The sequence below is a fragment of the Harmonia axyridis genome, chromosome 2 (genome assembly GCF_914767665.1).
Source record: "Harmonia axyridis chromosome 2, icHarAxyr1.1, whole genome shotgun sequence".
NCBI lineage: Eukaryota > Metazoa > Arthropoda > Insecta > Coleoptera > Coccinellidae > Harmonia > Harmonia axyridis.
Genome location: NC_059502.1, coordinates 61,324,111 through 61,349,511, shown reverse-complemented (window position 1 = coordinate 61,349,511; position 25,401 = coordinate 61,324,111). Strand labels below are relative to the sequence as shown.

General features: G+C 35.0%; 2 protein-coding genes across 2 annotated transcripts in view; one reads left to right on the top strand and one right to left on the bottom strand.

The window, feature by feature from the left end:
- Nucleotides 1-25,401, top strand: part of LOC123673557 (titin) — a 207,111-nt gene that overhangs the window by 26,962 nt on the left and 154,748 nt on the right. Inside the window, exon 3 of the mRNA XM_045608126.1 lies at nt 2,371-2,790. Within this exon, the coding sequence (XP_045464082.1) occupies nt 2,371-2,790 (420 nt within the window). The remainder of the gene's footprint in view (nt 1-2,370; nt 2,791-25,401) is intronic.
- Nucleotides 1-25,401, bottom strand: part of LOC123673558 (adult-specific cuticular protein ACP-22-like) — a 47,161-nt gene that overhangs the window by 2,620 nt on the left and 19,140 nt on the right. The window lies entirely within an intron of this gene.

Genomic DNA, 25,401 nt, shown 5'->3' with positions numbered 1-25,401 from the left:
AGAAATTGATGACCTAAATCCTTTGAAGAATACGACAACCTCAGATTTTATTTTCAAATGAGTTTCTCAGATTCAATGAATTCATTATCACTCAATTAGGGATTGAGTAACACGCATTTCACCAATGGGGCTATCTCAATAAATATGAATAGATTCAAATCCTCAATTTCCTTACACATTAAACCGATACGGTTGAGAAGACAATAAGTAATAGTTACCTACATATTGGTTCTCATTACCGCCAAGTGAAATGCTTTCATTCAAATAAACAATTATAAATACATAACCAGGTAGATTCAGGATTTGTCCGATCAATATGGAAATTACTTCCTCTGAAAGAACGTTTTGTGAAATTTCAAGATCTTGAAATTCCTTAAGTCAAGATATGATATGTCAAGAAAACGACATTCAGGGTTTTTTGAATTTCGGGACTTTTTCTCAAGACAAGACAAGAATTCTTGTCTTGTCGACATTGAAAATAGTAGTTTCATTTGTTTGTTGACATAAATTATAAAAGTATTATAAGTGTGAAATGATGTGAGACAATGGAAAAATAGCTATTTTTTTTACTAGGCAGCAAAGTAGTAGATTGACTGCCGCAGCTGATAGTTGCTCGCTACGCTCGGCTAGGAATTCAACTAAGGCAGTCAATCTACTTTGCTACTTTGCTACATAAAATTTTTTCTCTGATTGTTGATAATGATATATGTAGGGTATTGGATTAGCAAATTATAACAATTCCCACAATCTTTTCATTTTTTCTCTAGCGATGAATTGAACCAAAATTTGATAGAAATCGCTGTGAAAATGTATATGTCCATAATAAGTTCAGTTTGACAACTTAAGAAATTTCTGACAGTGTTTTGAAAAAATATCGGTATATTTATATCATGGTCAGTAATAGCGACTTAGATGTTCTTACTCCTCCAGAAATAATAGAGGCAGCAAAAAATGGCAAAAACCATCAAATGTTTAATCCCATTGGGAATGAGCATTTGGCTACCTAGACAGAAAACTCCTTATTTTGCTGTCTAGGCAGGAAAAGTATTACTCTGCTGATTGATGTTTCTGCAAAATTAATGTCTGCTGTCAATCGAAGAAAAAAAGTATTTATATTAAATCACAATACAAAAACATAAAAAAGCTAAGTTTGCATGTATTAGTCGTATGGTTGATATTGAAATAACCAAGACAAGATAAGTGTTATGTGTTTAATAGTCTAAGGAATGAAAAACATTGCGTGATAGGTATCGGGTGTCCCAAATTCATTGTTTAGTGAGAGGATCTCAAAAACCCTTCGAGCTAGAAAAAATGAATGGTACATTTTCGAACTAGATTTTCAAGAAAATTATTTTGCTCAAAACCGCAATCTCATAAATTCAAGTCTTTTCAAGCTATAAGATAAAATTAGAAAATGACGTGAAATGAGAAGTTTTCATAATTTTTTTATTATTGGTGCTTTTAGCTTGAAAATAAAACAACCTACAGGCACTCTTTTCAGTAGAATCCATAGGTGTAAAAATTAATTTGTTTATTGCCATCAGCATTGAAGTTATAACACAAACTTCTGTTTGTCACGTTAACCCATAATAGTATATTGTGCAACAAGTGGGGAAAGTCCAACTTTTCTCGCGAGTGTGGAAGTTTGTGGCACGAGCCTGAAAGGCGAGTGCCGCAAACACATGAGCGAGAAAAGGACTTTCTCCACATGTTGCACACTATACTTTTCCTACAACTGCAAAAATTTCAATAATTCAAGTACTGGACTTGATTCAAATCAAAATGGCCTTCGTTGACAGTAGTGCTAATTGATTGCGTTTCCATAGAAACGACTCAAAAGCCCAATTTCATTGGTCTACCAAGCGAGGTGTGGGCAAAGTGCCGTGGGGAATAATATTTCCCACAGTATGAGCAATACATAGTTTTGAAATTGACTAAGCTGTGAAGAATACGCTACTTTCCATAGCAGTTGTAGGAAAATATTTATTCCGCCATTTTGTAACCTATTAACGCCATTCTTGAATTTAACCGAGATGGTCGAAGCCTGAACCTACCTAGAAAATTTCTAATCTATCACATATTCAATTCAAAAGTTATTGTGTCGACGGTTGGGGGACAGACAGAATTGAGTTCGACATTGAATTCTTCCATGTGCCCAACCTTATAACTTTAGACTATTCTCGCCTGAAAAATTCTCGCTGTTATCCTGTGTGAAAGCCTAATGAATGGACATTCTTCATTGATAATATCGTTCATTGTAAAAAATTCAATAATTATTTTCTACAATAAATCCAATGATTTTTATTTGGTTAATAGCATCCGATCAATATGTTTTTAAAACCACACTCAAACACTCGTTTTCGTTTTCAGAATAAACACCTCCGTTTTGATGATCTCAAATCGGACGATGAATTTCATACTGCTTCAGAATGTACCCTACGTCATTCCTGTTCTTCGGCCTACGACTCCGCGTCAGAATGTGAAGCTCGGTACTCCCCCTGGTGGGAATATGACAAAAACCTGAACGAAGACATCTCCAAGGAAAAAATGGTGCTGGCTGTCGGCTGTCCACAATTACCACTCCCTGAAGAAGTCCTCAAGCCTTCTCCTGTGGTTCCCCCGGGTAAGATTGTCCACGAGGTGATAGAGACCACCCATATCCGAGTGCAGCATTCTCATACTCTTGGAGTGAAGTCGTTCGTTCTGTCTTCCGAAACAGTTAGGGATAAGAAGAACGAGGGACTCGACACGACGGAAGAAGTGATTACCATCACTAATAATGTCGAAGAGGTTCAGAAAAAGCAGGAAGTCGATGACGGTGGTTTGCTGAAAAAATTGGAAGAGGTAAGACGTTTTACATTCATTTCAAATCTAACGGGTGTTTTTTTTCGAGGTATATAACTTTAAGTTGGCATTACTGTTCGAGATGGCGACTGATTCAACCGCTGTCAATTGATTTATTCTCAGTTTGGTTTGACAATTCATCATGAATAGACTCACGCCTGAACAACGCTTGCAAATAGTGCAATTTTATTTCGAAACTAATGGTTCTGTGCGGAATACGTATCGCGCAGTACGTCCATTTTATTTTGTTTAGCGATGAAGCGCACTTCTGGTTGAATGGCTACGTCAACAAACAAAACTGCCGCATTTGGTGTGAAGTTAATCCTCAAGTGTATGTCGAAACACCGTAACATCCAGAAAAACTGACTGTTTGGTGCGCTTTATGGGCTGTTGGAATCATTGGTCCGTACTTCTTCGAAAACGATGATGGCCAGAACGTTACAGTCAATGGTGATCGGTATAGAGCCATGATTACTAACTTTTTCATTCCTGAATTGAACAACCATGATGTCCAGGAGCTGTGGTTCCAACAAGACGGCGCAACATGTCACACAGCTCGTGCCACAATCGATTTATTGAAAGACACGTTTGGTGACCGCCTAATTTCACGTTTTGGACCTGTGAATTGGCCTCCAAGATCTTATGATTTAACACTGCTAGACTTCTTTCTGTGGGTCTATGTAAAGTCATCTGTCTATGCGGATAAGCCACAAACCCTTGACCATTTGGAAGACAACATTCGCCGTGTTATTGCAGATATACGGCCACAAATGTTGGAAAAAGTCATCGAAAATTGGACGTCCAGATTGGACTACATCCTAGCCAGCCGTGGCGGTCATATGCCAGAAATAATATTTAAAATGTAATGCCACAAGATTATCTTGCGGATAAATAAAATTCATTTCAATCGAATAATCCATCGTTGTTTTATTGCAATTTAAAGTTCTATAGCTCTAAAAAAAACACCCTTTACCTTGCTCACATTCAGTCAAATCTAATCAAATTCGACCTTGAACGAACAAACGTAATCAATTTCAAGGCTGCACCCAGGACGAGGGGTCAGAGGATTTGGAATCCTCACGAAAATTTCGGAAATAAGTATTTACAAATACATATTTTGCTGAATTGGTATTCTACAATTAATTGACATTGCTGGAGTTTATACCTATACAGGAATGGTACTGATTTTATTTCAATAACTTCGGCGTCGGATAGAACAACTTTTTTCATGAAAAAAGTTCACATAAACATATACAGGGTGTCCCGTAAAGACCACGTCAAACCGATGGAGAATGTAGATCCAAGGATAACCCACCTGCTATGACAAAATTCCCATTATAAAAGTTTTACCGTTTTCGAGATATTTTTTTTTGGGAAAATGAATTTTCACCCCTTTCAATAGTTTTGTCCTTACGGTTGGTACAATTTTACACCTTTTGGCTGATTTTCAGGAGTGCAGTAATGAGAAACGACGAGAGACTGAGAGCGTAACTCAAAAATAAAAACTAAAATGGTATACAGATATAAAAAGAAAAACCAATGTAAAAATGAATTACAAAGTAATCTTGAAATAATTATGGATTCAATATTTTTGATAATTCATTGTAAAAGTCACTTCAAACCACTTTCAGGTATCCAAGTTCTTAAACTTCACTTTTACGTTGAAAATTCGTGCAGTAAAACTGTCTGCGCGAAAATTTGAAGTACACGTCTCAGTTTAGTTTTTAGTAGTGTTTCCGAATATTAAAACAGATTTTCGAAATTCCGATGTACAGGGTCTTGCTTCGAGGATTTAAACGATTTATAATTTTTTGCTAACCCAGACCTGGATTGTCAAGGCGGTTATCGCATGATACGTTTGGGCTCTCAATTAGGAACATATTTGCCAGAATTGAAGAAAATATACCGGGTGGTTCGTTTGATATGGCCTCAGAAAGAAACGGACAAAATTCATAAAACACCCTGTATCTCGGCTACGAAGACAGTAAGAACCAATAAATGGGGTATCTCCAGAATCGCCTTGGTGCCACCTATTCACCCGTGAAGTATTTCCGTTTCCCAATGAAACACCCTGTATATTCAAATGAAATTATGAAAAACCGAATTCATACATAATCCACTTTCACATTATCCAATACTGATAAGCATTATTCAATTATTAGTTGTCACTATTTTTAAGTCTGAATACTTATACGAATGTTTGGAACTTTCTAATGAATTTCAGCCTTATAGCATAATTGAACCAATTGGTCATATAACGCCATATAAATACTAGTTGAACTGCACGTTATTTTCTTAGTTTGCAATAAAGACTGGGTAAGTTCACTACTATAATCTCAATTTAATGGACGGTGAAGTATTAATTATTCAACATAGTTCTCAATTATGATCTCCGGAAAATTTTCTTCTATTATGGCTCCAAAAAATCTCTATAGGTAACAATGGTAATTAGTGAATATAGAAGGTTACAGGATGGATGGTTTGATGCTGGTTTCAAGTACAAAATTGTTGCCATTGATGTCTGATTATCACCTTCATAACTTCGAGGAGAGAATGGTGCGAATCTTTCAAATTCAGAGCTAAAAAACCATGAATGATTATGGCCAAGCTATGCAATCTGAACGTCTCCTTATTTTATTGTATTATAGATTGGAGGAATCTTTGGATTATGTGATAACGAAGATGAGCCATCCGCTTATGCAGTCAAGATGAAAGGAGAACGATATCAAACTGCGGTATCATTTTGTACAAGTTTTCTATTCCTAATTTGGATGACATTGTTTCAAACTACAATTTGTTACAGAAGAACAGCGACGACGGCGTCACATTTGGCTTAGCGCTGAAAATAACGTCAATATCCCAAGTGGCTGTTGCAATATCTAATTCTAATAGCACCAAAAGCAATAGCCTTATTATCCGAAATGTTCATTAAATCTCTGGAAACCAGAATTCTAGCAAGCCCACATTTGAAATTTTATATTGGTAAATATTCGTAGACGAAATTTTAACTTTAGTCAATGGTACTAATATAGACAATTTTCATCGTTTGTGCAGTTCATTAATAAATAATCTCCCAGTATTAAATCCTCTCATGAGTTAGAAGATAATGACAGAATACATTTTTTAGGCTCACAGAAGCCCAATAACCAACATAAATTTTTTTATCTACTCCTATTGAATTATATATTCATTATTAAACTGGTTTTGAGCAATTAATAGTATCTATTAACAAACAGCGTGAGTTATAATAACTCACTACTATAACTCACTATAATAAATCGGAAAATATGGATCTGTGCTTCTATACTTCTCTGCTTCTCTTCGATTGGCCGAAAGGGAACAACATACCATTATTTTTTATTGAGGGGACGAATGTCCGAGGACATGTCACTTTAATAATTTTGACGTTTTCAAATTAAGTTGATATATAATTATTGTGAATGTTTTGCTGAAAACGATTAATTCAGATTGTGGAGATTAAATATTATATAGGTATACATTTCCAAAAGAAAGACAGCTAATGGTACCATATAGAATTACTTGCCCAAAAAAAATATAAAGGAGTTTGAAAAAATTTACAAGATTGGTGTAGCAACAAGATCATTAAGTCATCGTTTACAGGGAATTTTTTTTGGTATATTCTAATGCATTTTTATAGGCAACTATTAAGGTTTTTCAATAAAGTTCTGTCTGTGCTCTGTACTGGATTCGAGCTAGCCGAAGCTAGTTCGATTGTGATTGGTGACACTAAGTTCCCATCTCTCTTGTACTCGGGATCGAGCACATATGTTTATTTCCCGTTCCTGCTGTCTATATTCTGAGTCTGTATTTTTTCTTAGTATTTATTGATAAAGTCGTAGATAAAGTATAGTATTCAACTTGCGGTTATGGTCATAACTCACTTGATGAATTACAGCACTCGCCTGCGGCTCGTGCTGCAAACTTCATCTGCGTGAGCTATGACCTACATTACCGTTCGTTGAATAATATACTATTATTCACCAGAAACCAGATACGGATATTTTTTCACTTCAAACTATCGAAAATTATCTTCCTACAATAGTAGATGTGATATATAGATTTTTCAACATACCCGTAATATAATATACTAACTGACAAAAAAACTGCAACATCCAGAAGGAGCTGTTTGAATTTTAATTTTTTTTTTTGTAAAACATAGATAGTACATAGCAATGAATTAATGATTGAAATTTGGAGAAGAAAACGAAAGGTTTACAATTTTTTTTCAATAATTTTGTTAATAGTGTGTTTGTCCACCGCGGTTATTTATACACTTCCCAACATGTCTCGGCATTGATGCAATAAGATGGTCTATTTCTTCTTGAGTGATACTACCCCAAGCTATCTGTACTTCATATCTCAGAGCCGCCAAAGTTCGTGAGGTTTGGGGTAAATTTCCAAGCCTTCTTCTACTCATGCTCTATGGGTGAAAAATCGGGGGATCTGGACGGCCATGGCAGAAGATTCACATAGGTTGCTTCAAAAAAGTTAAAACTAACTCTGGCAACATGAGGTCGTGCATTATTTTGCTGAAATATTAGATTCTCGAGTCGGTTAAGGTAAGGGAGAACATATGGCTCTACTATTTATTGAAGGTAACGCAGCTCTGTCATGTTACCTTGAATAAAGACTAAAGATGACCTACTTGCATGTGCAATAGTACCCCATACCATAACGCCTACTATCCGGTTTACATGACGCTCAACATCAAACTGAGGTTCACGTCTTTCTCCCCGACGTCATCTAACCCTTCTTCGGTCATTATGTGCACCCAAGGAGAATCGAGATTCATCAGAAAATACGACCTGATGCCATTCCACATTCCAATGTTGACGTTCTCTGCACCACTGTAATCGTTGTCGGAGATGCTCAACCGTCAGAGGTAACATAAGATGGGGTCAATAATGCTGCAGTCCAAAAGACTTTATCCGGTAAACCGTTCGGACAGTTACAGGATGGCCTTGCTCTCCTATCCACTCATCAGCCAAAGATCGAGTTCGCAAATCGGACTCTAATGGCCATAAGTTTTAGACATCGATCTTGAACTTCATTTGTGCCCTTCGTCGTCCGGTGGTTACCTACTCTTCTTCGATTTTGGGCATTATCAAACCACGCTTGACAGCATCTCATAACAGTAGTTGGATTTCTGTTTATACGGTTAACGATTTCTCGAAATGGCAACCCCGCCGCCCGTAGACCAATAATTCGACCTCTTTGAAATTCACTTAACTAGCTATAAATTCTGAGTATACGTACTCTAGGCATTTTAACAACAACTGAACATCGACTTTGGATCGCCTCGAACAGCTGGTTTTTTGCAAATTCTGAAAAACAACAGTAAAAAATTGTTTACATGAAAAAACCTTCACGAATTTTTCTCCAAATTCATTCATTCACTCCTTGTGATACTGCCTATACTATCTATGTTTCACCAAAAAAAAATTTAAATTTAAACAGCTCCTTCTGGGTGTTGCAGTTTCTTTGACATTTGGTATAATTTAGATAAAGACAACACCAACAAGCAATATTCATTTTAGTGGAATTCAATAATTCCAAAAACCAAAAATTTATACTAATAGAGATATAATGTTCTAACCTACAAAGACGAACCAAAATTATGATAATAATTCCATTTGAAATTGATTAGGAAAATTAATAAAAAAAACCTTAGATTAAAAAGTCAGGGGTTTACAAGTTGATCTGTAATAGTCTCCTATATTCGAATTCAATCTCATAGAATATTCAAAATAAGAATTTAAGAAAAAAGAAAAAGTTATACAAACAAGAAATTGAATTTTTAGGTGAATAATTTACATAATAGGTATGAAACTGGATGTATCAAATGAAAAAATTTCGGACTGATTTTCTTAGAAACGTTAGATATTAATAGAGTAAAAAAACTATAAATCAATAGATATCTAAGATATCCTCAGAGAAACTTGCCGACAGAGCTCACCAGTACTGCAATATCCAATCAATGATGAAAACCAACTAAAACAGATAGAATTCAAACGTAAGTGAGCAACAGAATTGATGCTCTAAGTTCCCATTTATTTCAAATGAATCCATTCTGGAATTTCTGTAGCAGGATCTCTCATTTCCAATAGGAATTTCTCCAGAATGTGCTTAAACGTTGTTCAGGAAACTTGATCTGTACGACGTTCTCAGTAGTTGAGCATAAATGAGAATGCATGCGGGAAATGAGTAGAATCGCCTTGTCGTAATAAAAGATATTTCGGGGACATGAATAGAGTGAAAGAATATCGAAGATCTCCATACCGATAAATAATATATTAATAATATATACCGGATGGTTCAAAAGTCTGGAAACGTTGAATTTATTTTGCGCACAGGTGGGACAAGGTGGAATAGGGCCCAAAAATGGACGAAAAAGTTTTGGTTTAAACCAATTCGGATGTACGATTTCACGCTGAATCCAAATCTGCATTAGAAAAGAAGGGTTTGCATTTGAAATTTGGGTCTTATATCTCGTATAAGTCCCTTTCGGGTCCAAAACCTGATGGGCCTCTTCTGTTCCTAAAATTACTAAAGACCAGGGTATCAAAATTTCGATTTTCCGCTTGTGTGCGAAATAAATTCACCGTTTTCAGACTTTTGAACCACCCGGTATATCAATTATATCGATATGGTTGTGATAAGGAGTATAAAACTGAAATGAATACACTAGATTTTAGAGGATATGAAGGTACATAAGTGAAATGACCTCAGTGACAGACGAAAAGGTTACCTATCTGCTATAAGATACAAAGTATTCCATACTATCGAGTCAACAACATGGCTTCAGGCATGGCAGGTCGACACAATCGGCCGGTTGTGAATTTTTCGAGTATGTTTACAGCTGCCTGGATGGCGGTGACTACGTGGCAGGTATTTTTTTTGATCTGTCGAAGGCATTCGACACGCTGCAACATGACTTCATTTTGAATAAGATGTATCAGATGGGATTCAGGGGCGTGTTTCTTGATTGGGTCAAGAGTTTTCTATCTGATCGAAAAGTTTATGTGAGATTGAATGACGGTTCATCTGACGAATACACCAACAACATGGGTGTCGCTCAGGGATCTGTACTGGGCCCGCTTCTGTTCTTATTATTTATTAATGATCTGCCTGCATACGTTGTAGCCCATACTCTCATAATGTTCGCTGATGATACTTCTATCGCTATTGGAGCGGAAAGTTTGCAGGAATTGAAGTCGCTGTGCGAAACGATAGTACAGTATTTCATTGATTGGTGCCACAGAAACGCACTTATTCTCAATATGACGAAGTCGGTAATAGTTAGGTTTCGGAATCAAGATAACCCGAGTGTCGAACCCTTCATTATAAAACACAAACAGGAAGAATTGAGGGCGACCGACGACGTGAAATTTCTGGGCTTATATGTGGACGGAAACCTTAGGTGGCATCTCCACATTGATCATGTTTGTGGGAGGCTGAACAGTGCTTACTATGCCTTATTGCGTCTCAGGAGTTGTCTTCCTGTCGAGGAGCTACTCACTATTTATTACAGCATGGTTTACAGTCATCTAAATTACAACGTGGTTCTTTGGGGCTCCTCGACAGTGTCAAGTCGAGTTTTCATTTCTCAGAAGCGTATCGTACGACTTATTTTCGGACTTCGGCCATGCGATTCATGTCGTCCGATTTTCGGTCAATTTGGTATGCTTCCCTTCCCATGTATTTACATTCTTAATTGCCTCAATTATATCCACTTAACATCAGTAAATACAAGAGATGCTCTGACTTTCATGGGTATGAAACACGCCATACTGATACCATAGCCTTCCCCAAACATCGTACAGCTAAATATGAGTCCTCACCGAGCTTTATGGGCATTAAATTGTACAACCGTTTGCCTAGTAGGTTGAAATCAATGAATGGAAGGTCTTTCAAGCGAGAAGTAAAGTTGCTATTGATTAAAGGATGCTACTATAGTGTTGGAGAGTTCCTTAGGGACTCCATTCTTTGAATCTGTTTTTTTTTTGTTTTTTTTCTCTCTATGAAATTGTATACTATTTTTATATGACTTGTCCTATACATTTGTTTAATGTCAGGAAGGATCAATAAAGTTTATTATTATTCGACTTTTGCCTATACGCGTAGGATTTTTCCTCGCCGTCGGCTTCTCACTCCTCGCTAAGAGGAACATTCACTCAATCCCAGATATTTAAAATATCAGAAGGGCTGAGCTCGGTCGTGTCCGGTCCTTGTGGTCCTCCTTATTATTATTATTATTATTATTATTATTATAAGAGATAGGAAAACGTACAAACTCGATACATCTGAGGACCTAGAAGCCTCAAAGCCACTGAGATATTTACTTTAAACAACCTAAATTGCTTATACATCGATATTCCGCATAATCAAATTTACTAAATTTTTCGTTTCATTCATCAATTCATCAAACCTCCACATTGTACATGTCGACATTCGACAAGAAGAAATAATTTATAATGAATCGAATAAAATCCCATTTTCTTGGCAGGAATATATTTTTGTGTATTTTTATGTCGTGTATCTTGAATGACATCTATATCCATACAACCCATATTCCAAAAATAACACCATATAAATAAAGTACGAATATTTTGAATGCGCTCTTTCGCCAAAACATATAAATTCCATCTCAAGATTATTGCGTTGAAGCAGAGACCTTGTAGTTAAGATCATGAATAAGAATAAGACTTGTTTTTCAGGAGAAATTCTTCGAGTACATATTCCAGATGATGTTGCCACTTTTCTGAGAAAAGTTTGTTGAATGAATGATTTACTTCCCGTCTCAGTCAATTTCTAATTGTTTCCATCCTAAATAGGAGACTACACGTAAAAACGTGCATTTAAGGAACTGAAATTGAATTCATTGAATTAATTTCCACTTTAACCTTATTTTGTCTCGCCTTATTGACTTTAATGGAAATAAGAATGACTATGAGCATTTCTGCAATATGTCTTGTTTTAACCGATAACATGGACTAAACCAAACGATATTGAACTTTCGAAGTTAAGGCGATTCCACCAATACAATAACAAACTAAGTAGAAAAAAGTCCCATATTTTGTCAACCCAAGATTTGAATGGACCATCTGTTTTATCTGTTGTTCATTTTTATAAAAACTTGCCAGTTGTTTATGAGGGCTGAAGGAGACCATTAATCTGTTGTAGGGTATAATACGAGATGTTACGTATTATGAACTCATTATTGTCGTTTATTATATCTGAATGAGGAGTTCTGATGGAATGATCCCCCTAAAATTCAGCATGAGCAATCAAGTCCGTATTTTACATATAAGTACTAGCTAAATTATCTTTCAATCTATTGCTACGAAAATAGTAGGCATTTATTTTCGATACTGTGCAATATACATATTTATGATTTTTGTTGGCGCAATCAACTTGAATGGGAGCATAAGGATTGAAATTGATATTACATTTACTCAAAAATTTTGAAATCGAATGAATCTGTGTTCACAAAAATATTAGGTCTTATGTTATTTCTACGTTCGGAAAATTTTGAAAGTTTCTGCTTTTTTTAATCTTCAAATGGAAAAGATTGTTGGCAAGTAGAATACATCAGTTGAGAAAAATTCCGCAAATTGTTGCAAATTTTTCAAACTAGCCGAATGCACACACGAATACACAGGATATTATTTTCATCGACCATCTGCAACAATTTTGGCCAATACTAGGGCAGATATAATTGCGTCAAAAAGGCTTGGGGGGTGGAAATCATCAAGGGTTCCGAAGGACACCTTGTGCAAAATATAATGTTGAATGCATTACCTGAATCATAGAATATTCAAGAAGAATATAAAAAAATTGCCCACTATATGATAGACCCGCCGACAGACATTTTGTCGAACCGGCAAAATAAATCTTGCCGCCTGATTTGCCTAATTTATTCCGCTCAATAAAGGTCGGATTTTATTGGACTATTTAAGGTTAAGGTTTGTATAACCAAAAATATGAAAACTGTCATGGATCCACTAGAGGTCTGATCAGTTCTCTCTTCGATAACGTACATCACACTCAGAATATTAATTTTTACAGATAACTATAGATAAATAATGTATCCAAAACCAACAATAGGAAAATTAAAGAATACATTTTGATACAGTGAATAACTTTTATTGAGAAATATAATGACAATAACTTTAAAACATAAAAAACGAAAAATTCTATGATAGAAACTTTGAGAAAAAACTAATTTCGTGATTGGAGAATTCGCAACCTTTTTTCATTTTTGATATGATAATGATGAATGATTTGATAATCTTATTGGTTATTTCTAGCGATGAATCTTTCCCTATATTTGAATTTGCATTGAAGGAGCCTCTGTTATTCCACTCAGGTATCTTTCCGATTTGATATGAAATCGTATATTTTATATTGAAATCACCTTGTCAAACGTATCGAAGGACGTTTTCCCAATCAGCCTCTTCCCAATGGATATGCTCTCACGCAAAATCCAAACGCGCCCTTCGATGGGCTGGGGTAAGAGCTGGGCCTCTTGCCGCGACACGAGGCCTTAAATCATATTCTCTGAGGCGATTTCTTATTGTCTGAGTGCTAATTTGCACCCCATGAGTTCGCTCAAGCTGATTTTGAAGGAGGCGAGCGGTTGCAAACCGTTGTCTCAACGAAGAAACTCTCAAGTAACGTTCTTGAATGGCAGTTGTTACCCGTGGTCTACCCTGTCCTGGTCTTCGGACATTCATACCTGTCTCCCTGAATCGCTGCAACATTCTGGACACACTTGTATGGGAAACTCCAAACCTTTCTGCAATTCTTGTGTATGTCTACCCTTCTTCTCGCAAAACTACCGTTTGGGCACATTCCTCTTGAGTCAAATTGCGTGTTTCGCGTTGCATAGCGATCGAGTGTAGAAAATCAAACGAAAGAAAAACTATTGATCACTGGAATTGATCGAGAACAACTGATTTCAGAATGGAGCCAATACATTCAAAATCTGATAATCTCATCTTTTTTATTCCTGCTGGGAAAAAACATCTATATTGAAGAAAAACGTTGAAAGTGGATAACATATATGCATGCATAATTCTAATAAAAATAATTATCATTGAGAACCCCTTCAGTTGTAGAATAAATTTGAGATTTCCATAATGTGCGTTAATTCTTTTGCGCAGTGTATTTAAGATGCGCCTAATCGATGTTTTGGGTGCATGAACCTTGCCCAGAAGAAACCGGCAAAACGGAAGTCTTCTGACTGCAAGCGATACGCACGGCAGAAAGAAGTTCAAGAACCAGAGTACCATCCGACCCCGTTACAATCATATTAATTGCTTCATTCTTCTTTACGGCTGTGGAATATTGGACGTTCTCTATTCTCTCCGTTCGTGAGTACCCTCTAATCTGGATAACAAGGTGAAAATATCGGTCGTCTGTCCCGCTGTATCAACATCTCTCGCAAGAACCAATTAACATCATTTCCAATATGGCCAAGGAGAAGAGGCGTGACGTCACGATCCGGTTGCCGGTGCAGATAGAAGCTCGGCCATCTAGAGTTCGACTTGTACAACAAACAATAAGCGAGTATTACGCGAGCGATCACAGACGCGCGTTGTGGTCATCGAGGAGATGCGTTCCGCGAGGCAGGCCGCCTGTCCGCGATCGGCAGTTGTTTCTGCGGCATCCCGGGACTTTGAACGACGAAACTGACGAACGAAAATAAACCGCGTACTTTTTTTGAGTTGCCAAAAACGAAAATAAACGATTTTTCGAGTTCGCGGCAAGTGTGTGGTCCTTCGAGCCTGAAGTGTCATCTGGTGTCTTAGAGATGGACGCGGAGAAAGATAATGTAGAGACGCCCTCTCTGTCTGCCGCGATGGCCAAGACGACCACCATCAGCACCATTGCGGTGCAGAGTGGAAAGACGAGGATCGTTATAGCTTTGCTTCATGTGAGTTCACGGTATTGTTTGGGGAATTCTTCTTGTCTAGCTTGATGGTCCGAATTTGGACTGATGTTTGTGCACCTCGCGGTCTTGAGGTCAGTAGGTCGTGGTTTGTCAGCATAGAATTTAATGGGTTCTTCTTCGTCAAAATACATTTTTTTTAACATCTTTTCTGGCGATCATTCGCAAAAAAAAACTGCTATAGCTAGAACATATTTTTCAAGAATAATTAGTGCTTTTAATGATGGACGTTAATATTTTGATATTGATGGACAACTCTCACCATTACTTGTTTCTGTTTGAATATCTTGAATAACAGAGTTCCATGACATCATCTCGAAAACAAATATTTGATTTCTCATCAATGGTAATTTTTCATTTAACTTTGTTAAGAAAGTAACCTAAATTGGTCATAGGAATAGGCAAGAAATATATCCTAACTCATCTGAATTTATTGTCGCCTTTAAAGAACGTCTCTTCTAAAATGACAGGTACACTAAGCCAATGAATATTCCAACCATCGTTACCTTTTTTTATTCACATTTTCAAGAATTGACTTTTTGGTTACTACCAATGTTTTTGTGTCTTCTTTCGATAAAAGTTGTCTTATTCGAAATAGTAATTTGAATTCTGGTCTGAAAAAACACTCATTTGGTAAATTTGGAGATGTATCGATAGTTTTTTGGAGTTTTTAGACAGAAATTCAAGACAAATAAGTGTAAGAATTCAAATTCTGAGCGATGACAGTTGTCACAATTCAGCAACACAAAATGTTGGCAATGCTTTCAAACAAGGTTTTGAATGATCCATTCCTGATATTTCATAGATAAAGTGTGTGTTCTCGAAGGGTTCCATTATAATTAAAATTGTTCCATAATACCATACCATACAGCCCAGTGGTTTTTGTCGAAATATGATCTGAAGCTGCCAAAATATTTTCTCAAGGATAAGTTGATGAGGAGCTCGATCCATAACTTCTGTAACATTGACAATTTTTCTTGTATTTCATTATCTTGTTGGTATTTGGGTATCGCCTAAAAAAAACTGTTTGGAATATGAAGATTTCTAGGACATTGATAATTACAAAATCGCTTCGAGCTCATTCAGAAAATTATTTTTATGAATTGCTTGGAGAGGGACCAAACTCCGAAGCATATAGACATGTATTTCACCATGAACTGTTTGACCCGTTTGACAAATTAATAATTTCACTATTATCCCTGGAATCTTTACTAGGCTTCAACTTGGTTTCAAAAACTATGTTGTCATCGATGATGTTACTTATTGTCATCATCACTAACTAAAAGTTACTATAGTTTCTGGAGATGACAGCAGTATTGTCGAAACGTCAACTAGTTAAGATTCCATGAATAAGGGGGTAGTTTCTTTAATCTTAAATTACTTATTTCTGTGTGAACTGGAAATACATCATTCCACTGATTTCTACCAGTTATTGAAAACATGATGCCTAATTTCCTAGGTTCAATTGAAAACGTAAAACCCTTTTTTCTTTATCGATGTTATAAACTGATCTACACAGCCTATAAGCAGAAGTAACGTTTTATTTCCTATAGAATTTCGATATCCTTTTGAATCACTGACCTTCTCGCAGTGATAAGTAGACCATTTTGTCAACAAAACTTCGAATCGCGATAGTATTTTTGGACAGTTCTCAAAATAGCAACTCCCATCAAGATTGCATACTCTTGTTTATCGTATGAAACTGGTAAGATTGCGCATTCATGAGTGCTCTCACATAGATTTTGCGAAATGTTTCTTCAGGGTTATTTGCATCTACGTATGAGATGCAAGAGATTGAAACCAACATCTGTGATGTTTTTGAGAATTCAGATTTCATGACGAAACTTATTTTTTTTTAGCTGTTGGAAATAGATATTGGAGTCGATTTCGATAATATACCACCTTAGAAATTTCAAAAAGTAATTTTTCTGAATTATGAAGGGAAAATTCTATCGTGAAACAAATGAATATAACGTTGATGCGATTATCTACCATTCATCATCCATCAATAAATGATTGTTGAGATTTCAATCAATTTCAAAATTCATATGATATAATTAATAATTCAATAATTTATATATAATATATTATACATTATAAATATATTGAATATTTATTTACGAGTACTTTTTTCAAGTTGATCAAATACACTGTGTCCGTAAAGTATGGAACAAATTCATTTCAGCTAAACAGACCATTTCATTTCAAGAAATAATCCTGAAACACGTCGATTTTTGATTCACCGTAGTTTAAAATAATAATCTAATATACAGGCTGAATTATTTTCGAGTAATGACGTTTTTTAAATGGAACACCCCCATTTCGTCTCAATTTTCCGATTACTCCAGCTGAGCTGATTCCAAAAATGTATCACATGTTGATTCTAATTGATACAGAATGGACAAAAATACAATAGTTTTGTGTGTGCTCATAAAGTAACGCGTAACATTCTTTATTAGTTAAATGAACAATATTATCAAAAATACTTATTGTCTAGCGGCAATTGGTTTGAATGTTTCACCCTGTAGTTTGTTACATTTTTAGATTAATAAAAAGTATAAAAATAAAAAATAATTTCTTTCATATTCTGTCTGCTAGACCACAAGTATCAATCATGTTTGGAAACAGCTCATTTTTATTAATCTAAAAATGTAACAAACTACAGGGTGTTACATTCAAACCAATTGCTGCAAGAATTGGAGGATATATCCTATGACAATTCTATATGAAATTTTCTCTCAATTAAGAACCTTTCCAAAAAAAAAATCAATTGAATTTGATATAAAACTAATTAACCATAATATACAAGTTTCATAGATTTCGCACAGCTTGTCCAAAATTGAAATTCCATATAAAAACTTCTTTCTTGCTGGAATATTATTCAAATGGAAGAAACAAGATACCGAAAATTGTCAATGTCGAAGCTTGTACGGGCTAACTAAACTCTCGGAATATCATGAATAACAAACGAAAATACTTTGGTTTGTGGCAAATGGCAGAGATTAAGGTCACGAAATTCAATAACGTTCAACATGTGAATAGATTCGCGTTAGAAACGAAATGGATGACTTATGCCCATTAATAAACAGGAACTATTATAGTTTTCGTTCATTATTTCACTGAAAACTTTAGGAATAGTTCGAGGAAAAAAAATTACTTTTTATGTAATTTTCACACTCTTTGCGTTCTGGAATCATAAATCCGGAAAATTTTTTCAGGAAATTAACCCTTTCAGCCCTAACTTTTTGATATTAAAAAAAAAAAAAAATTTCCTATGAATTTAAGCTACTTCTAGTAAATTCCTCAACAAAGATAAATGAACGAACACATAGAAAAAGGAATTGATTACATTTCTTTTTTCTACATTCATGCAAAAAGCTAAACTTTATTGAACTATATTTAGTGGAAAAAGAAGTTCTTTATTGCACTAGTGCAATAAAGTTTTTACTGCACTCATCTGTCATTCTACTTCAACGTGCTGTCATCATGACAAACAAATATTTCAGCCTGAAGGAAATAACGATGTACAGTTACCAAGTACTAGTACGTTTACAGCAGTAAGAAATTAAGAAGTGGATTTAAAAAGTACTTCACTACAAAATATTCATATTGAAAATTGCACCAATTGTTCATTCACTTTCAACATTGAGGGTAAAAATAAAGTTTGATTTAAATTGTTCGTAACGTATTGGTTCCTGTTTCAATGCAAATCGATATTAATAATAAAGTATTCAAGTTGCGCTTTTCATTTTACTACACCTAGTGTCGCACCTCAATAAATCATTTTTTGCTTTTTGCATGAACGTAGAAAAAATGTTGTATGCAACTCGTGCAAAAATTGTTTATTGCACTCGACGTGAAATTGTCCGACGAGGCCGTTAGGCCTCACTTTTTGCACTTGTTGCATAAATAACTATTAAAATGACAGAAAAACAAATATATGATTATCTGTCATGAAAAAACATGTAGTAGTTGGAATTTTCAAATTGTATTTTTTCTCAGACTGAATATAATGACATTCATAGAACAAAAAGTCCATTTCTTGTCAAACTCATTTAATTTTATAATAATATATACTGATTGACGAAGAAACTGCAACACTCAGAAGGAGCTGTTTAAATTTAATTTTTTTTTATAAAGCGTAGATAGTACAGCAAGGAGTAAATGATTGAATTTGGAGAAAAAATCGTGAAGGTTTTTTCATGTAAACAATTTTCGTTACTTGAATATTCTAGTGGTTTTTGCAAGTTTTTTGAATATTACAACTAACCAGCCGTTCGAAGAGATACAAAAAATCAATGTTTAGTTGTTGTGAAAATGCCTAGCGCACGTGTACGCGGAATTTGACAGGGGTCGAATTATTGGTCTACGGGAGAGTGTTGTCATTTAGAGAAATCGCTCCTTCTGGGGGTTGCAGTTTTTTTGTAAATTAGTATATATTATTTTTAACATTCTCAAATGTTCGAGTTCAGTTAATTGAAAATATTGAGATATTCAATTATCCTATAATAAATATTTTTGGTACGGAAGTTCATTCACCAAAACACGAAATTTTTTTTTATGTATACTGTTGTACAAAATGTCGAAATGATATTCCAATAAAACACTGAATAAATCAGTTTTTCAGATCGACCTACGTTAATTCTATTAGAAATTCAAGCCAAGAATCTCAGCCAAGTCTCCTACGTCATATACCATTCATTTATATGAAAAGAAACTTTTCGAAAATGTCATCCAATCGAAATAACACCTTATGTTTTTCCTGAATGAAATATTAGAACAATATAAACAACTATTTGAAGCCCTCATATATAAAGATAGATCGTCATAAAATTCTATCCGATAGATATTGAAAAAAATTAAGACTTAACTACTGAAAATTATGCTAGTACGTTGAATTATTTGCAGGTTACATAATTTTAAATTGGCCTACTTTATGCGTTCTCTTTCTCGCTTAAACGTTGTCTGTAAGTATAGCAATAAGGTCATGCGTTCACCGAGATTGTACTTGAACCAAATCAGATGGCAGGTGGTCATTGATTCGTCATTTTTTTAACGAGGAAGATTGTCGGCATATTTTGAATATTTTGATTATTATTGAATATAGGTTTAAAAATTTTAGTTTGATTATTTCCTATCGATTTTCTTTTTGTGGGCTCCTTCATTTTTTCATTCCTTTATTATGGTGAAGTTATAAGAAGGGGTTACTAGGATCATGTCTGTATTTTTCGAGTTTTGGCCGGAAATGGTCTCAAACTAACTCAAAACGAATATTCCTTCTTAAAATCGATTCTGTTCGTCCGATCAAAACACGATGACCTACAATACTTACAATTTTTAATGCAACGGTTATGGTTTCGTTAACGAAATATTTCACATTTCACAATATGTTTTTATGGAAATATTGGATAAAATTTTTCAAAATTCTGCTTGAATTTTCTAGGGTTTTTGGACATATGATCTGAATAAGACGAGGAATAAGATAATCAGTCAAGCTTAAAATTATAGCGAATATTATACAGGGTGTTTCATTGGGAAACCTATGTGCATAGGTGGCAGCAAGGCAGTTCTAGAGATACCCCATTTATTGTGTCTAACTGTCTTCGTAGCCGAGATACAGGGTTTTATGATTTTTGCCCGTTTCTTTCTCAGGCCATATCAAAAGAACTACCCGGTATATTTTCTTCATATTTGGCAAATATGTTCCTAATTGAGAGCCCAAACGTATCATGTAATAACCGCTTTGAAAGTCCAGGTCCGGGTTAACAAAAAATTATGAATCGTTTGAATCCTCGAAACAACACCCTGTACATCGGAATTTTGAAAATCTGTTTTAATATTCGGAAACACCACTAAAAACAAAACTGAGACGTGTACTTCAAAATTTCGCGCAGACAGTTTTACTGCACAAATTTTCAACGTAAAAGTGAAGTTTTTAAGAACTTGGATACCTGAAAGTGGTTTGAAGTGATTTTTATCAATGAATTATCAAAAATATTGTTTGTTGTAATTATTTCAACATAACTTTGTAATTCATTTTCACATTAGTTCTCCTTTTTATAGCTGTATTCTATTTCAGTTTCTGTTTATTGAGAATTTAGTTGCATTAGGTTGATATCGTATATTTCGAAACAATTATGAACCAAAAAATATAATAACAAAATAATTAGAAAAGTAATTACACAAACGGCTCGAAATGACCTCCATTTTGATCATTTTCTTGCTCGTTTCAGAATATCTCGAACTGTTTTCGGAATCACATTTGGATTGTTTTTCATTTTCTGGCTAGCCTCTTCTATTTTTCTGATTAGCTGATGCCGGTTATTGATTTTAGAGGAATAAACTAACGATTTCATGTGACCCCAGATATAATAATCCACGGGATTCAAATCAGGGGATCTTGAAGGCCAATCCATAAATTACCGAAATTGTAACACAAAAATGAAGACTGAAATGGTATACAGCTATAAAAAGGAAAACCAATGTGAAAATAAATTACAAAGTGATGTTGAAATAATTATGGATTCATTGTTTTTGATAATTCATTGTTAAAAGTCACTTCAAACCACTCTCAGGTATCCAAGTTCTCAAAAACTTCACTTTTACGTTGAAAATTTGTGCAGTAAAACTGTCTGCGCGAAAATTTAAAGTACACGTCTTAGTTAAGTTTTCAATGGTGTTTCCGAATATAGAAACAGATTTTCAAAGTTCCGATGTACAGGGTGTTGTTTCGAGGATTCAAACGATTCATAATTTTTTGTTAACCCGGACCTGGATTTTCAAGGCGGTTATTGCATGATACGTTTGGGCTCTCACTTAGGAACATCTTTGCCGAATATGAAGGAAACATACCGAGTGGTTCGTTTGATATGGCCCCAGAAAGAAACGGGAAAAATTCATAAAACAACCTGTATCTCGGCTACGAAGACAGTAAGACTCAATAAATGGGGTATCTCCAGAACCGCCTTGGTGCCACCTATGCACCTGTGAAGTATTTCAGTTTCCCAATGAAACACCCTGTATTACATCTACAACCCAAAATTTCAATTGGTGAGAACTCTGTCGTCATAGACATTAGCCATTAATTAATGGCTAAAATCTGATGTTATATTTATATTTTCATATTACATGTTGGTATTATAGGTGGTCGGAACACTTTTCTGTCACGGATTGTTCTATCATCTGTCTAATTTGTGATACCGAAAACAGTTCTAGTATCCAACATTTTTCAATTCAAAAACCACTAAATGATAATTATGGAAATATCCCATTATGTTCAATTAAAATTCACTGAATTGGAGAAAATAATGTATAATACAATACTCATACAAAAGATGCATTCTAATACTTGTTCATTGTTCTTTCGAAATTAGAATTTTGAACTCATGGAAGAATATCAGTGCCGTCTGCATTGGTTAGTTATAAATTACTATTGCAAATTTTATAGATAAATTAAAAAATCAACCGAGTAATTCATATCTTTCGATTCATGCATTTATTTGCCTCTAAATTCAATGTTCTAATGACAAAAGTGATAATAGAGAAAGAATCCTTAACTTGTGAATATTTCGCTTAGTGCTGAATTGAAGAGAATCACTACCAATTTAGTATTATTCAATTCGTGACATAAGAGTCAACATTATAAATATAGTTTTCAGCATTGTAATTAGGCTCTAACAGAGTTGACGGCCTTCGCTTCTATTTATTTATTCTTGTAGACATCAGATCAAATCAACCGATATGACTCAAATCTCACACCTAATGGGTTTAACCTAATCACATTTACTGCTGTACATGCAGCAATTGTACTGACTATTCTGAGTTTATCTGAGTAATATCATCTAGCTAGACTGATCACCTCAGGATGTTCAATAATTAAAATTATATTGTCTCAGACGTGATAGTTGAAAATTGGTTTATTTCATTAGGAGGTTCAGGCTACTATTGTCGGTAAAATTCTACAATGTGGTGGTATGATAAACCTTGACCTGATAACCTTGGATCGCAGTTTCTGAGTTATATCATTTAAAGTTTACTTTCACTTTTCACACACATGTATTCATCCTTATATTGAATCGAGTATTGACCTATTCTTAGCTGGTTGTGCGATTTTTTTGTTTATTTCGAATGATTCAGATAATAGGAATCGAAGAACTCAACTTTTATGACAAGTAATGGATGATGTCATATTAACTTTTGAAAACATCATAAAAAAAGACGATTGAATAAATACTAATGATAATGGTATTTCAAACGTAATTGTTGAGGTTGCAATTAAACATTTAATATTGAAAAATTATGCTGCAAATGAAACGCACGTAGTCATTCATGAAGAAATCAATAACGGAATAAAATAAAATAACTGTCTTTATTCAGTACTAGAAATAATATCAGGATACAATAAAAATCTAATATTTTAGGAGAAAAGACAAGTGGTGTTTGAATGAACGAATTTTCCACCCAAATATCAGCTAGTAGTAAAATTTTTGAGTATTAAACAATAGTTCTTGAACGATAAGAGCAACGCCCCTAAAGGAAAACAAAAGAAAAGGACAACGACAGTCAATTACACGGAAAGTATTCAATTTTGGTTCTTTATTGTCAATAATTATTAAGTTGAGCAATCGTTCAAATAAATGACATTGAAAATCTCTCAAAATTTTATCAGTTTCAGTTTTAGAATGTGGAGAATCTGAAAATTCATGAAAAAATAATGTGTACTCCTTACACTTATTTCAGCAGCTATAGGAGACATTCCATGAAATGTCATAGAAAAACATGGCATTGATCTTTTCACTATAGTTTTGGAGTCATTAATTTCCTCTAGACGATAACTTTTTTTTGAATAGGTGCCTACTATATTTTATTTTCTATTACTTGTTTTCGTGTCTGAACAGGTTCATTATTATTTGTGCCAAAATTTATCTAGACTTCATTGAATTTATTGTCCTTTTGTCTGCTATGAATTCAACTCAAGTATTCGGTAGCGGTGATACTTGACAGAAAATAAAACACCAGAGACAACACAATACAATTGATTGGGAGGAGCAATCAATCAAGCACGTATTCGGTTTCCTTTGACGTCTAGTATAATGGCGCCTCCACGCTTACATCCCGTTTACAATCCATAGATCATTTATTGAGAGGCATTTTCTGTTGTTTTCAGTTTACGATTGTGATACGAGAAATTATATCCGCTATATAGACATTATTAGATTCATCAACTATTTTAGGACATTATGATAGACATTTCTCGAGAATCGAACTATAAAATCAATATACAGGGTGGATCATGATGCATATTTCAACCATCGAGGATATTTGGTACAAATATGAAAATTTCACCCAAATCACCTAGTTTTTTTGAACGGTAGACCAACCTGGCTTTCAAATAAGGAAGAATACCCGTACTCAAAATTCGATTTACAGTAATACTCATATGAAGCCGAAAAATACTTTCGACCCTGAGCCACGCTAACCCATTTATTCCATCACTGATCCCCTATCGTATTTTCTCAAATTTAAAACGTAGCGGCAGCACGAATTCTGTACTTTTTGCAACCTATATCTCTCGATAGAGTCTAGGCAAGGATAAAAACCTGTCAATCCATAGCTCAGCTTGGACAGCACAAGAGTTTCGCAGAGATACTTACGTGAATGGAAATCTAAAAACTGTCTCTGGCGATACAAATAACGTAGTGCCAGAAAAAATTTCTCAACAGCATAGAGACATGCTCCCTAAATCTCAGTCGACAATCGAAAAATACACCATGGTTCCTACAACAGGAGGAGGATGGAATCTTCTCAACACCTATCATAAACTCAACCTCCACATGAAACGTTCTCGGAAAGAAGGGTATATAGAAACATTTTTTAACGTTTATCCTCAAATTGTTCCTTGTGCAATACTGCACAATGCTTGACAAGTCTTCATTTTACTCAATTAAACAATTGAGTGCTGAATTGCTGAATTGAATGCTCTGACCTCGGCTCTGACTCAGTTTATTGCACACCACCGAATTTCCAAAATATTTTTTGTGCCTTTGATTTAGCTGGACTCAACTGATGCGCCACGCAAACCTGCTCCTCATTAGAAGATTCTCGTTAACTCTTGTTATCCCTCCCCAAATTGATCTTCTGCATAGAAGTGCAGTATTTTAGAAGTATACGAATAAAATGGGTGTAAAAACATAACAGTACGGACCCTAATATTGACTCCTGCGGCACGCCAACTAAGACCGACAAGGGATCAGGAATTTCCTTGCCACATCTCACCTGCTGAGTCCTCCAATTCAGATAGGTTCTTATGAAGGGAGGCCTATGTCCAGCAGTGGACTTCGACAGGCTGAATGGTGAGGATGATTATGAACACCACCGCACTCGACAAAAAAACAGCGATATTTATAATTCCGTACAAAATCTCATGTACAAGAGTATCGAATACTTTTGAGTAGCCTAATAAAGTTCGATTAGTCTAAGAAAATGATTGTTGTTGTGTGTCCCTTATCTATTAGTTAAAATGTCATCAGTTACCTTTAACAGTGTATTGCGCATCTTCCTATGGTACTTAATAAGAGCACCTG